General features: G+C 42.4%; 2 protein-coding genes across 2 annotated transcripts; one reads left to right on the plus strand and one right to left on the minus strand.

The window, feature by feature from the left end:
- The first annotated feature begins 6,018 nt into the window (after window positions 1-6,018).
- Window positions 6,019-7,265, plus strand: c13h16orf91 (chromosome 13 C16orf91 homolog). The gene is made up of 2 exons (XM_039775019.1): window positions 6,019-6,219; window positions 6,864-7,265. The coding sequence occupies exons 1-2, from the start codon at window positions 6,131-6,133 to the stop codon at window positions 7,192-7,194; spliced, it is 420 nt and encodes a 139-aa protein (XP_039630953.1). The 5' UTR covers window positions 6,019-6,130; the 3' UTR covers window positions 7,195-7,265.
- Window positions 7,266-7,495: 230 nt separating this feature from the next.
- LOC120542506 (histone H3.3A) lies at window positions 7,496-9,940 on the minus strand. The gene is made up of 4 exons (XM_039775020.1): window positions 9,839-9,940; window positions 8,454-8,591; window positions 8,077-8,230; window positions 7,496-7,986 (listed from the first exon to the last, which is right to left on the minus strand). The coding sequence occupies exons 2-4, from the start codon at window positions 8,579-8,581 to the stop codon at window positions 7,858-7,860; spliced, it is 411 nt and encodes a 136-aa protein (XP_039630954.1). The 5' UTR covers window positions 8,582-8,591; window positions 9,839-9,940; the 3' UTR covers window positions 7,496-7,857.
- Window positions 9,941-15,310: the final 5,370 nt, after the last annotated feature.

Genomic DNA, 15,310 nt, shown 5'->3' on the forward strand with positions numbered 1-15,310 from the left:
GTGCAGCTGGAAATGAAAGAGAAAGTAGCATATAAAGAAAGAAACAAAGTCATAGCAGAGAAAGGACAAAAGGTGACAGTATCAACTCATTTAATTTTTTTCATTTAAAGCTCAAAGTGCTTTCCAACAACAGAAGAAAAGGGCATAATAAAGAGTACCAAAAATAAAATAAGAACCAATTACAATATCTACTCTATATGTATATAAAATCATAAGCCTAGAAGTGCAAAATTGTATGTGACATTTTTATGTCCCGTTTTTTTTGGGCTTATTTTAAAACCTACATTTATATGTTTAGTATCATTCTTTACAGAGTTTATCAAACTTTAATGGGATGTTGTTAGATTTTCAGATTCTCATTCTGGAAATAAAAGACAAAGAGTAGGACAGTTGCTGTAGAGGCTTTTAAATGTTCGAAGCGCCGCGTGAGATGCAGATCACACGACACGGCAGCAGCAGCAAGCCAGCAGCTGATCGAACAAGGAGGAGGTAAAAAAAAACTATGTTTGTTTCCCATTGTGTCACCATTTAAGAGGGGGTTTCAGGGGAGAGATTGCATCTCTTTGAGGTGCGTTCAGCCCCCCTCTTCACAATGCGAGTGGCAGACTGGTTACAACCGGAGGTTGGGCGCTGAGGGCGCCGGGGAGGCTTGCCCCCCTAGTATCATATAAATCTGTATAAAAATTAACAAAATTAACAAGCCATCATAACTAAAAAAAAAAAAGATAAAATACATAATAGGGAGATATAAAATAACCCAACAAGAATTAAATATTTATCTAAAATAATGTGTTTTTAGTCGAATTTTAAATGTAGTTACAGAATTAGGATGCTCAAGAGAGAGGCAGTTCCAGAGTTTATGGGCCATAACAGAGAAGGCTCTGTCCCCTTTTGTTCTTAATCTACTGTGTGGAATAACGAGTAAGCACTGGTCAGATGACCTAAGAGGTATACCTGTATGATAAAAGTTGTGCATGTCTTTAACATATCCTACGGCTAGATCACTCAGAGCTTTATAGGTTAGAAGTAAACTGTTTCCTACAACTAACTAACTGGCAGCCAACGTCAGTCAGTCCGTCAGTTATCGTCCAACCCGTTATATCCTAACATAGGGTCACGGGGGTCTGCTGGAGCCATTTCCAGCAAGCACAGGGCGCAAGGCAGGAACAAATCCCGGGCAGGACGCCAGCCCAACACAGGGCTCACACACACACACCAAGCACACACTAAGGACAATTTAGAATCACCGATGCACCTAACCTGCATGTCTTTGGACTACGGGAGGAAACCAATGCAGACACGGGGAGAACATGCAAACTCCATGGAGGGAGGACCTGGGAAGCAAACCCAGATCTCCTTACTGCAAGGCAGCAGCGCTACCAATGTGCCACGTGCCGCCCGGCAGCCAATGTAATAAGGCTAAAATACGGGTGATATGAGCAGAGGTTACCTGGACAGTAAGTGAAAAAAGCTGCCTTTAGAGAAGATGAAGGGAGGAATTTAAAAGATAGTCCGTCATTCAGACTTGGAGAAATGTGTGATCCCAAGACTAAGAATGAGCTAAGCTTTTTCTGTTTTCTTTGTAAAGTGTCTTTGAAGCCCTTTGAAAGAACACAAACAGGGAGATCAAAACGGCTATGATCAATGGATGTGTTTTCTTCAATAGGCTTTGTGAGATCTTTGATCTTAATGGCTCAAAAGTGCTCCTTAAAACAGTCTGCTAGCTGTCTCCCTGTTTCACCTGTATAGCTGGTTTTAGAACACTTCACATCTCTTGATTTTAGCCACAATGATCACTCTCTGATTGTGTTCTTTCACAGGGCTTCAAAGAAAACAGAAACGTGAAGTAGATTGCTTGACACTTCCTACTAAAAATGCAATAAGTAAGATTTGTAGACAGGCAAGTGGCCTGTTATTTAATATTGAATTTGCCAGAGGGGCCAAATGCAAGGGTATTGTTAAATGGCATATTTGCAAGTAACATAGCGGCTCGTGTTACAACTGACAGAGCCTTATGAGGAATGGGTCTCTACTCTGTGAAGTGAGTGGTAAATGAGACTTTTGCATAGGTTAGGTGGTCAATGAAAGAAGAATAAGGGAGGCATAGGAAAAAAGGCTCCTGCAGAAAATGACCTGTGGTAGAGATAGAATGTTAAGGTGAAATGGCAGGACCACCAGAATGCAGACGTCATTATTGAGGTTCTTCTCAAAGTGAATCAGGCTTAAAGTGGAACCAAATTACTGGCAATAATCTATTTATGGTTATATGTGAAATTCACACAGGTACTTTAGGATAGGGGAAGGTTTCCCATGTAGATTCATAAAGAGGTGCTCATAAGTACAGTAAAGAAAATCTGCCTGTGTAGTAAATGTTGATTATTGTGATATAATGACAGTTGATCAAACAATGGGGAGAGGTAGTACTCCACCTTGATCATTCCTGAAGAGGGGCAGGTACTCACCAAAATGCTATCAAAAAGTCCCGTCAGGTGGGGTTGGGGGTCCCCTTGTGAAAATTAATAAAGATGTGCCAATACTCACCGGTATTCTAGGAAATGGTGCCAGTACCACACAGTGAAACCAAGATTGATTTGATTCAATGACTGTTGATTGAAGTTTGAGGAGGAGAGACTCCTCCTTGAAGAATTCTTAAGAGGTGCCGATATGCATGTATGTAAATACATGTAAATACAAGGTGGTGTAACTCTGGACATATAAACATCAAAATCTCCACTTGCTGCAGGGACATGGAACTGTTGGCCGTAAGTCTGCGTCCCTATTTCTTGCCCAGAGAGTTTGGACACGTCATTGTTGTTATTGTTTACATCTCTCCTCGGGCGGACGTGGAGACAGCGCGCGACATCATCCATTCCACTGTTTCTAAATTACAAATGCAGCACCCCGAGGCATTTGTGCTAATCGCTGGAGACTTTAACCATGTGATGCTAGACAAAACATTACTTGCCTTCTCCCAGTATGTGGACTGTAACACCCAGGGAAATAGAACTATTGACCAACTGTATGCAAATGTTAAAGACACATACAGTGCCACCCCACTGGAGGTGCTTGGGAAAGCAGATCACAACCTGGTTCTGCTTCAGCCTCACTATAAACCAAGAGTGAAGGAGCTGCCTACAACCACACGCTCATTCAGGAAGTGGTCCGCTGAGGCAGAGCAGGCACTGAGAGACTGGAACTACGGACTGGGATATCCTGCAGGGATTACATAGTGAGAACATTGAGGAGGTTGTTGACCGCACTACTGACTACATCAACTTCTGTATGGACTTTTTAGTTCCAGTAAGAACAGTACGCTGCTATGCTAACAACAAGCTATGGATTACAAGTGACATCAAGGGCCTTTTGAACCAGAAGGAAAGAGCTTTTAAAGGCGGTGATCAGGATGAGCTCAAGCACATGCAGAACGAACTCCGAGTCCAGCTCAGGGTGGCAAAGGAGCAGTACAGGAGAAAGCTGGAGCAGAAGTTGCAGAATAACAGCATGAAGGAAGTGTGGGATGGGATGAAGATCATCACTGGCTGCAGCTCAAAGCAGGGTGCCACCATTGAGAGACATGTGGAGAGAGCAAACCAAATGAACAACTTCTTTAACAGGTTTGACCACCCTAACCCACTCTCACCTCATAGTACTTCATCCTCCACCCATCCTTCTGCTGATACCAGCATAGGAGAGACATCCCCACCCACAATTACAACAGCCCAGGTAAGCAAAGAGCTGAGAAGACTTCCTGCCAGCAAAGCAATGGGTTCAGATGGAGTATTGCCACGACTGCTGAATGCCTGTGCGCTGGAGCTGGGGAGTCCTCTACAGCGCATCTTCAATCTGAGTTTGGAACTGGGGAGAGTCCAGAAGCTTTGGAAAACATCTTGCATCACCCCAGTCCCAAAGGTATCCTGTCCTAGTGAGCTCAATGACTTCTGGCCTGTCACTCTGAAGTCACATGTGATGAAGTCCATGGAGCGGCTGCTGCTTCACCACCTAAGGCCACAGGTCCACCACACCCTCAACCCTCTGCAGTTCGCAAACCAGGTGGGAGCATAGGATGCCATCATCTGCATGCTACGCCGATCTCTCTCCTACTTGGACAGAGGCAGCGGTGCAGTAAGAATTACGTTTCTGGACTTCTCTAGTGCCTTCAACACCATCCAACCTCTGCTCCTTAGGGACAAGCTGACAGAGATGGGAGTAGATTTATACCTGGTGGCATGGATTGTGGACTATCTTACAGACAGACCTCAGTATGTGCGTCTCGGAAACTGCAGGTCTGACATTGTAGTCAGCAACACAGGAGCGCTGCAGGGGACTGTGCTTTTTCCGGTCCTGTTCAGCCAATATACATCAGACTTCCAATACAACTCGCAGTCCTGCCACGTGCAAAAGTTCGCTGACGACACTGCTGTCATGAGCTGTATCAGGAGTGGGCAGGAGGAGGAGTATAGGAACCTAATCAAGGACATTGTTAAATGGTGCAACCCAAACCACCTACACCTGAACACCAGCAAAACCAAGGAGCTGGTGGTGGATTTTAGGAGACCCAGGCCCCTCCTGGACCTTGTGATCATCAGAGGTGACTGTGTGCAGAGGGTACAGACCTATAAATACCTGGGAGTGCAGCTGGATGATAAATTGGACTGGACTGCCAATACTGAACATCTACCTCTGTGTAAGAACGGACAGAGCTGACTATACTTCCTTAGAAGGCTGGCGTCCTTCAACATCTGCAATAAGATGCTGCCTATGTTCTATCAGACGGTTGTGGTGAGTTCCCTCTCCTACGCGGCGGTGTGCTGGGGAGGCAGCATAAAGAAGAAGGACGCCTCACACCTGGACAAACTGGTGAGGAAGGCAGGCTCTATTGTAGGCACGGGGCTGGACAGTTTGACATCTGTGGTGAAGCGACGTACACTGAGCAGGCTCCTGTCAATCATGGAGAATCCACTGCATCCACTGAACAGGATCATCTCCAGACAGAGGAGCAGCTTCAGCGACAGACTGCTGTCACCATCCTGCTCCACTAACAGACTGAGGAGATCGTTCCTCTACCACACAATGCGACTCATCAATTCCACCCGGGGGTAAACGTTAACATTATACAAAGTTACTGTCTGTTATACCTGCATTTTTATCACTCTTTAATTTAATATTGTTTAATATTTTTTTATCAGTATGCTGCTGGAGTATGTGAATTTCCCCTTGGGATTAATAAAGTATCTATCTATCTACTCAATGGTATGCTAAGAAATGGTACCAGAACCCTATGTTGAAATTGGAACAGGTACTGTTGCAGCGTACCAGTGAAATTCAAGCACTAGACAGAATGTTATGAGGTCTACTGCTGGCTTGAATGCAAGTGCTGTTCATTGCCACACAATGTTCTCCAATGCACCTGCGATGCTCAAAGTCAAGTGCTTACATTAAAAAAAGAAACCACCAAGATCAGCAAGACATTAAGTATTTTCACAAATTCTGTGGCACCTAAAGCTGACAAGAATCTGTGCGCTGTGCAAGATGCCTCATAGAATGATTATTTTCACTTTGAAAAAGTAAAAAGAGATATAAAGTAAAACAAAAAGCATTATAATTCTAATTTTATGATATCCCTGAGAGCGCATATGCGCCACGTCACACCTGTTTAATGTTACTTCCAAAGCCCATGTTGGCTTTTTGTTAGCTTATTTTTAATTCGTTTGTATAGAACGCTTTTCACTGAGTGCAGAATCACAGTCAATAAGACTTTACAAATTACTAAGGTAGTACACACATTGATACCTCAAAACTGATCCTTTTTCTCATTTTAGGGCGGTTTCAGGTGTCAGAATATACACACAGATATATAAAACATAAGTAAAAATAAAACTTACTATGAGAAAACAACTGAGCTATTTGCCGCCGCACGCTAGATGGCTGTCACGAGCAAGCATGACACCCTGCAGCTGTCTCCATCCGGGGAGTTACCTAGCCTCAGCCTCACAAAGGGACTTGGTTTGCATCAAAACAGGAACGGATATATAGCTTTGCAGTTTCCGCCGGACGAAAGACGCGGTTACACGTCTTGCGGCGGCTTAGTGCGCGATGGGTTGAGATTATCTGGCTGAAAGAGAAGACGGAGATGCTGGTGCTTGGGCGAACACCGTGCTGTCTAGTGGCACGACCGCAATTCTTCCGTGATGTTTTACGGAGCGACGTGTCCTGGCTAAAGTAAGTGCATTTTGTTACCGTGTAGGCGCGGTTTTACCAAGACTCCAAGTACAAAGCGCATCTTACAGCTTCAATGCTCCAGGAACCGCGTAGGCGGCAGTTGTTTGGCTAAGCGTGACCTTGCCTCAAAGAGACGAATCGGACCTATAGGGGGCACTGTTGGTTTTACGTATGTTCTCCTGGACGCCACACCTGAAATGTGTTAATTACCTCGTGAAGGAATATCCCAGTAATTCATGGATATGTACATCCAACTTCGTGTGGATTTTTTTTTAAATATTCTAATTAACCGTGCATATTACATGTATTGGCCTTATAAGGGCAGGATGTTCCGATGTACCGGAATGCATTAAATACGCATATGCACTCGGCACTGTGGGTCAGTGGATTCGTAATTTAAAGGGTTAATGCTAATTTGGGGAATACGTCGAAGATGCACAGCTATTTGGATCTAAGTGATAAGCAACGAACATTAAGTTTTATAGGATCCACTGCACAGGCACACTAGGTTTAAAAATTTTAAAACCAGAGCCATTTAGTATTGTAAATTTGAGCCAACCACGTCCGTTTGAAGAACCATTGTTTTTGAAACTAGAGTTGTGCATCTGCACAGTTAACATGCATTGTGTTTTTTTTTTTGGTAGGGCTTACACAAAACCGTTCAGCACAACTGTGAATGCCTACTGCAAAGAAGATAATGGGAAAGGACCACTGAAATTTTCTGGAAGTAAAGCAGACCCTCGTTACTGGAAAGTGGAAAAGTCACTAGGTTCCAATTACCTTCGGGCATGGTGGACAGTAGTTCCCATCAGTATACTAGGACTGGTCACATTTTTTTGGTGTTTTTCACGAGAAGAAAGGGAAGTTGACCAGAAGCTGCTTACAGGAATGCAAGACTATTGGCCAAACAGTTTAGAGTCAGTCCAGGATGGTTCAAATGGATCTCAAGAAAGCAGTAATTCAAGAGAATTGTGAGCAGTTGGGGTGTAACATTTTCCATGACAAGGTTTTGGGATTGTGATAAATAAAAAAGTGCATAAACTGGAGTGGAGTGGCATTGGTTTAAATGGTTGAAGAAATTGCAGTTTCATTTTAAAAATTACAAGTAGATTGCTCAAATCACTTTATATACTTTTATCCTCGAGTCCACCCAGTTATGGACATGAACAGGATTGTGCCCCCTCCACAATCCCATGAAAAAATCAGAAGCTAAATCCCAGACAAGAGTTAACAACCCCACCACAGTCAAATACATGCAGAAGGTCACAGTAAAATGTGAGGTAGTGGAAAGTTTATTTACAACCCAATAAAGTAATCACAATGCAAAAAGGTAACTGATCTAATAATTTAGAGCATGCAAACTATATAATCCAGCTATAGCACAATGAGCCAGAGGTATAACAATTTTTAAATACAAAGTCTTCCTTGCTGTTTAAGAAACCTGAGTGTGATTGAAGGAATGTTTTACAAAACGCTTTTCTACGGTTGCACTGTAAACCACTAGCCTTTTTTCTATCAATACTAACAAAATACAAAATAAAAACTTAAACCTCCACATGAAGGTCATTTCAGTTCAATAAAAGTTTAAAAAAATTTAAATCCCCAGCCCATCCCCAAAAAGTCGTTCAAGCGGAAAAGTTAAGCCCGCTCTCCCCGAATCCTCCTGGCAAGCTGTATGTCCTTGGGCATGATGGTGACCCTCTTGGCATGGATAGCACACAGGTTTGTATCCTCAAAGAGACCAACCAAGTAAGCCTCGCTAGCCTCCTGTGAATTAACAAAAATATTAGTATTAATCTCACAAAAAAAATCTATACACACACACACTACACAACTCATTTCCTTCACTCAACACACCTGCAAAGCACCAATGGCTGCACTCTGAAACCTTAGGTCAGTCTTGAAATCCTGTGCAATCTCCCTCACAAGACGCTGAAACGGAAGCTTGCGAATCAACAGTTCTGTCGACTTCTGATATCTGCGAATCTCCCTCAAAGCTACTGTTCCAGGCCTAGAAGGGGAAAAAAACGTTTAAGGAGTTGAATGAGACATCAATAAGAAATTACAGGGTTACAACTCTTGGCAAAAGGACAAAATTCTTAATTCAAAAGGTACAAACAAAAAATCTAAAGTGAATATAACGGAAGTCCGTGCTCATCACATGCCCTAAAACAGCATTTTGAACACAAGTGCCGTTCAGTCTCTTCCGGTAGAACTCCACAGCCCGCCCTTACCTGTATCTGTGAGGTTTCTTCACACCTCCGGTAGATGGCGCACTCTTCCTCGCCGCCTTTGTAGCCAACTGTTTCCTAGGTGCTTTCCCACCAGTGGACTTACGCGCAGTTTGCTTGGTACGTGCCATGGCGTCTCAACTGGGAAAGAGGGGGAAAAAAAAAAAGTCAGATACAATCCATGCCGCATAGAAGCTCACTGTACAGCGACATCCTAGGTACAGATGGGCTGCTTTCTTTGGTCACTGTCTCTAGCACATGTGATAGCCAAAAGCAGCCAATCAAAAAATAAACTGTCAAGCTAATTAGAGGTGGGGGTTGGCTCCACAACTATACCGACACCAAATGGCTCACAATTTATACATTTGTCTCAATGAACGACGATAAATCCCCCGCACACGATTTTAAAACGGAATGAGAAATTAAGAATCGTTAACAGTATACATTTATAACTTATTTTAAGTATTTCGAGTACAAATCATTTTCCAATATAAATATATTTTTTAGACAGCGTTGCGTCGATTCGAAGTGTCTTTAAATCAAAATATAGCAAATCGACCTACTGATAGGACTACGAATGTTAAACACAAAATGCTAAAGAGGCGACTAACAACTAGTTAAACTTGTCTGCGCGTCTCCCATGACACCCATACGATCACAAATAAATATCGATTAATAAAATAGTAAACCAGTCTGGACACGTAATGTCGAGAAGGCGGGAGAGGATTCAAACCTGAAACGACTGCTTTCTTCCGCCCATCCCTCCCTCCTCCTTCCTACACCACCCCCCATCCCTCAACCACGAAAAATAAAACGTGTAAAGAAAAAAAAAAATGTTACAAGTGGGTTAAAACAAATGATCTGTACAAACGGCGTAAAGAGAGGGGCAATCGGTTGGCCTCCCCCAACATCATGTCATTCCACCATTACACGACCTCCGTAAGACACGTTTCGTTTCTCTTTTTCCTTTAACATGGCGACCTGAACACAACCATTTGAAGCCTTTGTTTGCAGATCGGCTACTACGCGCCAGCCCTCCCCGCATCTGCAGAGCCAAAGGCGCGCTCGCCGGCACAGCAATCAGTAACAATACCCAAAACGACAGTAAGCACAGGCAAAACTTCGGCAAAGGGGTACAGCCTGACAGGAAGAAAGGCTAACCTTGGGCACGAAATGGCTGGTGCAGAAAAAAAAGAGGCTACAGCGCCTTGTACGCGAGAAAAAAAAGGAACAGTTTAGAGGCTAAATGGCTAAAGGAGACGAACACAACGATCTCGACTGTGGTAGCCAACACACTACTCGCACACACCTTCACTGGAAAAACAAAAGTAAACGGATATCTTTAAGAAAGCCCAAAACTTTACGGGAAAAAACAATAACACACTCACCGTGTAAACGGCTCCACAAGCAATAAGATGCACTCCCTCAACAACCGATGCGTGTTCTAAAAAGCTAAACCCCCGAGCTTGTCAATTTATAGGCGAGGTGACGTCACTTGATTAACCCCGCCCTTTACTGGGAGGCCTGCGTGACAAACCGTTGTCCCGCCGCCCACGTAGTGATATCATCACAGTCTTATTGTTATTGTTCTGCCGCAACCCAGAGAGCTGGCCGCAAGCTTCACGCGCGTGCGGGGAGACACTGCCAGGCCGTTAAACTTTAATTCTGAGCTATTTGGAAATGAATGTCGCACTTTGCGGGAAACACAACAAACAAACAAAAAAAAATCTATACAAGAATACACACAATATACCTCTATATGCACACCCACTCTATGACAAAAATAGTGGTTCAATCTGCGTGAAAATCGGCGTGGGAGACATACAGAGCCACGTTTGCAAATGACTAAAGTGTGCATGGCTATTATGCAAACAGCCGCCACTAGAGGGCTTCATATTGACATTACCGTAGAAAAACCAACCCAGATCACCTCAGTGATATGAGGATGCTTCTAAATGTACTGCGGCTAAGCTCAGCGTTTACATTTGCTTATTTGAATATTTTACGTTTATCCAAAGCGACTTACAAAGATGTCAGTATAATCGAGTATACACCAGTCTGGGGAACTGTTACAGGACAAGGATGTAAAGTAATCATAACAAGTGAAGAGCTCCGAACAAAATCCAAACAAGTTACAATTCCTACGTTACAAAATCAAGCAGCAGTTATCCAGAAATTCCCCAAACGACAGTCTTCAAATGCTTCTTAAACACATTGAGGGAGTCAGAGTTTCAAATGGAAGTGTGCAACTCTTTCCATTAGCTAAGAGTCACAAATGAAGACAGCAGACCTGAGTTTTCGAGAAGGAGCTCTGGACATGACAAGGGTCTCCATATAGGTGCTAACCCAATGACCACTCTGTAGGCAAGCGTCAAGGATTTGAACTTTGTACGTGTTGGTACAGGGAGTCAATGTAGTGATCTGAAAAGAGGAGTGACCTGCCTGCTATGACTGATTGAACACAAAACATGCTGTTGCATTTTGAAGCATCAACAATGGCTTGTTGACACCGGTAGTCCTGCTGGCAGAGAGCTGCAGTAGTCCAGACATGACAAGGCCAAAGCCTGGACCAGGAGTTGTGCTGTGTACTCAGTCAAGGACAGCTGCTCATTAATCACCCCAATGTTGCATACAGACCTGGCAGATTTTAGTAATAATGCACCAGCCTAAACACTGATGGGGTGCTGAATTGCTGGACAAGCTGGGAGAACACAGAAGGCCCATCTTTCCCAGGCTGAACTGGAGATGGTGTTCCCACATGCAAACTGAAATATTGGTGAGACAAGCAGAGATTCTATCTGAGAGTGTGAAGTTCTCTGGAGGGTACAGCTGTGTATCATCAGCATAACACTGATAAGAGAAACCATGGCACATTATGAAAAAGCCTAGTGAGGAGGTGTATAAAAGGAAGATGAGAGGGCCCAGCACCGATCCTTGGGATAAGCCTGTGCTTGCCTGTGGCACCCTTGACATCTCTCCATGCCAGGACACACAGTACGATCTGAGGTAGGACTCAAACCAGTTGAGGGCATTCCCAGCAATGTCAAGGTCAGAGGGGGTGACAGGAGGATCTAGTGGTTGACTGTGTTAATGGCAGAAGAGGAATCTAGCAGGATGAGGACAAAGGACATGTTGGTTGCTCTAACCAGCCATAACAAGTCAACAAATGTTAAGGAAAGCCATCTCTGTGGAATGGCTCCTCTTGAATCCCGATTGGTTAGGATAAAGCAATCCATTCTCTAGAAGAAAACAACTAAATTGCTAGTCTTGATGATGCCAGGTGGTGAGCCATTGACACACACATTATATATTATATATATATATATATATATACATACTGTATTTAGAAAGAGAGATAGCAGACTGTTAAGTCATCTTTAGAAGTTACCTACCCATTTATGGAACCAATGAGCTCCTGAAACATATAAGAAAACAATGTGGATAGCCTTTTTAAGCTGGATATTGTGAGAACAGTGGGTATCATGCTGCGGTAGCTGTTGCCGGTCTGGTGGACTTTGATTGCGGCATGGTATGGTAAAATGATCCAGTCACACAACACACATCCTATTATGGTGGGCCTATCTGGTCCCATTTACAAACCATACAGAGCCACATGTGGTTTCTGGTCAGCCATGTGTATGTACAGTACTTTGTGGAACATCTACTGCAGCTTATTTTACAAGCTCTTGAAAACACCATGTCTGGGAGGAATAGCTGCGCAATGCATTGTTGGATTTGCCTCAGGAGGTCATTTTGCAACTGTTTGATGGTTTGCCATATGTGTCTGTATTGAAAATCTATCTTTTACATGATGTTGTTCTCTCTCTTTCTGTTTTTTCTTTTTAAATCATGTTTTATTCTGTATTGTAGTTTTCATATAAACAGCAGTTCTGCTTCAGGGTAATACTTTGTACTTCACATAAGTGAATGTGTATAAACTTAGAGAGAGAACAAGAGAGGGAACAGGGCACATTCATAGATGCCTCCCCTCATCCCAGAGACCACATATACAGTATGAAGATTAGTTTGAGCGGCCAACTCCAAATTGGTCCAGTGTGAGTGAACATAGCTATATATAATGGTGGGCAGTTGGATGGCACTTCTGCCAGGGTTGATGCACACCTTGCTCCATCACCTTCAATTCAGTTAAAGTGCAAGTGCACATACTTTATGTATCTTTGATCTTCTAACCCAGAGGTGGTGGGTTGAAATTCCACTAAGGCCTTGAGCATCAGCCAAATCACTATGTATATACTGTATGTACATGCAAATATACGCACTCACAGTTACTGCAAATATACCTTTGAAAAAAAAGTTCAGCTCTTCTTATGTTTACGACTTCCAATATTCAAACTTAATAATATGTTATCCCATAGTTCACCGTCCGAGAACGTACAGTATGTGCAACAACATGAGATCTTGTCGCACTTGAAAACTAAACCGAAAATAGGTTTTTAGCAGACCAGAATCCCTGCTGGTCCAGCAAAGAGGAGCAACTCTATATATCCCAAACCTTTTTAATTTTTAAGACTATAAATCTTTTTCTGGGTGGGTCATGGGGGATCCTACAATGCCAGCTTTGGGTGCAAGGCAAGCAACAACCCTAACCAGGTGTAGACCCATCACAGGGTGCATTCATGTACACAGGGGGACTTGCTTATTCTGGACAAATTCAAGCTGTCAGTTAGTCTAACACACATGATTCTGGAAAGGGGTTTACATATGACACCGTCATCAGTGCAAGCTCTACCCGGAGACTTACTGGGCTGAGGTTCAAATGTGGTCGTGTGGAGCACAAAAGCAGAAGCAATGATTACTACACTGAAAAGTACTGAAACTCTGAAATAAATGTTTGTAAAATACTGAAAAGAATCAAGTATTGGGCTCGCAATTGTCACCTGTGAATGTGCTGCAAAAATGCACATTCTTGCGGGCTGCTTGCTGCAAGCGGAGCATTCATAAAGGCGAATAACTTCTTTTTAAGAGAATGGAATTTGGACCATGCAATGATCCGTACAGAAGGCCGAAGCCTAGTATTTAGTACTGATTTCTGTGCCAGCCCTGATCGTAGAAACATCACTGATTTCGAGGTTTGATTGACATTTTTGTCTAAAAGGACGACTGAACTACGTTGAAGCAACGCCTACTGCTTACACTCAGCCTGTCTCTCCTGCTGGCGTTCCTGGCTGTAACACAGCAATTTTAACCGTGCAATGCATCCGTTTTTAAACTGCAGTGGTGGCGTCATTTGGGGACACAGCTGGTTGACTGCGTTTCATTTCTTAGCAGCATGCCTGCACCCAGTGCTTCACAGGGGGTCTCCAATCCCCCAAACCCCTCAATTGAGTGTCACTTCCTTACGGCACTTGATGCTTCGCAGCACACTCCAACCACTGGATTGGTCATTCAGGTGTCCAAGCTTCATGGCGGAGACATTTACAAAATTTGTGAGATTTATATTATTAGAAAGGTAAATCGCTCAATTTATATTTACATTTTATGCACAGAGTTAAAAGGTTTTTTTTTTTTTTTGAGTTCAATTTGTTCACCCACAGTACTGTATGTGATTCAAAAATCAGAAAATTGACTTCTTCATCTTCAAGTGTGATATTACTTTTGTAGGGGGTTTGCATAAATCAAACATTTTCTAGGGATGAGGGACATAGAAAAAGTTGGAAACCACTGGTTTAATGTTTTTAAACATTTATGCAAAGAGAACAACAATCCATATTCTTTGACATAAATATAACTTCTCTAGTTTTTGTCACATCTTAGTTTTTCTGATCCAAAATGGCTTGTCATTTTTATACCTTTCTCTGGTGAAATGTATATGAATTATTCCATAACAATTCCCACAATGTCCCTACTACCTTCTTCCCATGTTCCTGGAATCTTTCACCCTGCTTTTCCCTGACTGCTTCAAATTTTCAAGGAAAAAAGTCCAGATGCAAATCCAAAAAATGAATATTGAGACTCATGTTGCAACCCAGTTCCTTAAAACTAACTAATATATATATATTTTAGATCTTTGTTACCTAAAAACTACTTCTTTGAATGGTATCCAAGCCTCTCACTCCACGTCATTCACCACACCATCAAATTCTGGATCAGTACTCAGTTTTCGAATATCAGGGCTGGCAAAAATGCTCCCTTTCAATTTAGCCTCAGACAAACCAGGAAATGTTTGGCATAAATAAATAATACAGGCTCCATCTTTTCATAGTGCTTTGACAAACTGCATCATTAAACCATGCTTAATATAAAGTGTGGGTTTCACCAAGCTAAGCATTATGATGCTTTTGACACCAAGCCGTGGCCTTTCTCTAGCTCAACATTCCTTCGGAACCTGATGGAAACTCTTGGCTCTGCTGTCCCACTTACAGAGGATACGGGAATTCTGTATGCTTTAACCGTGAGAACCTGAAAGTTCCGAGTATCTTACTGGGTCAGCAGTCAATTTTTTTCGAGAATATTTTCAAAGATCTTATGGGTTTCTTTCAAATGCACAGAATGAGCAATTGATGCATATTCATTACCGACACATATCTCACAGCTTCACATGCTGCTCTGACTCATCACTGTATTCACTTCCACTTATATTCTGACCTTATTGTTAAATACTGCAACTGTTTTGCTTTAAACATAGACTTTTATATTAGAAAATTACATTCAAATTATGAAAATAAAATATTGATGATATTTCAATAATTATAGTGCAAAAAGCGAAAAAGTATGTTTCATGAAAAAATATTAAATGATGGAGGAAAATGGTTTTCATTTTTGACAGCTATTAAAAATACATTAAAATCACATAAAATAATTAAATAATTTTTCAGTGTATACCTGTGATTAGAGTTGCT

Source organism: Polypterus senegalus, chromosome 13 (assembly GCF_016835505.1).
Source record: "Polypterus senegalus isolate Bchr_013 chromosome 13, ASM1683550v1, whole genome shotgun sequence".
In the NCBI taxonomy this organism is placed as follows: Eukaryota; Metazoa; Chordata; class Cladistia; order Polypteriformes; family Polypteridae; genus Polypterus; species Polypterus senegalus.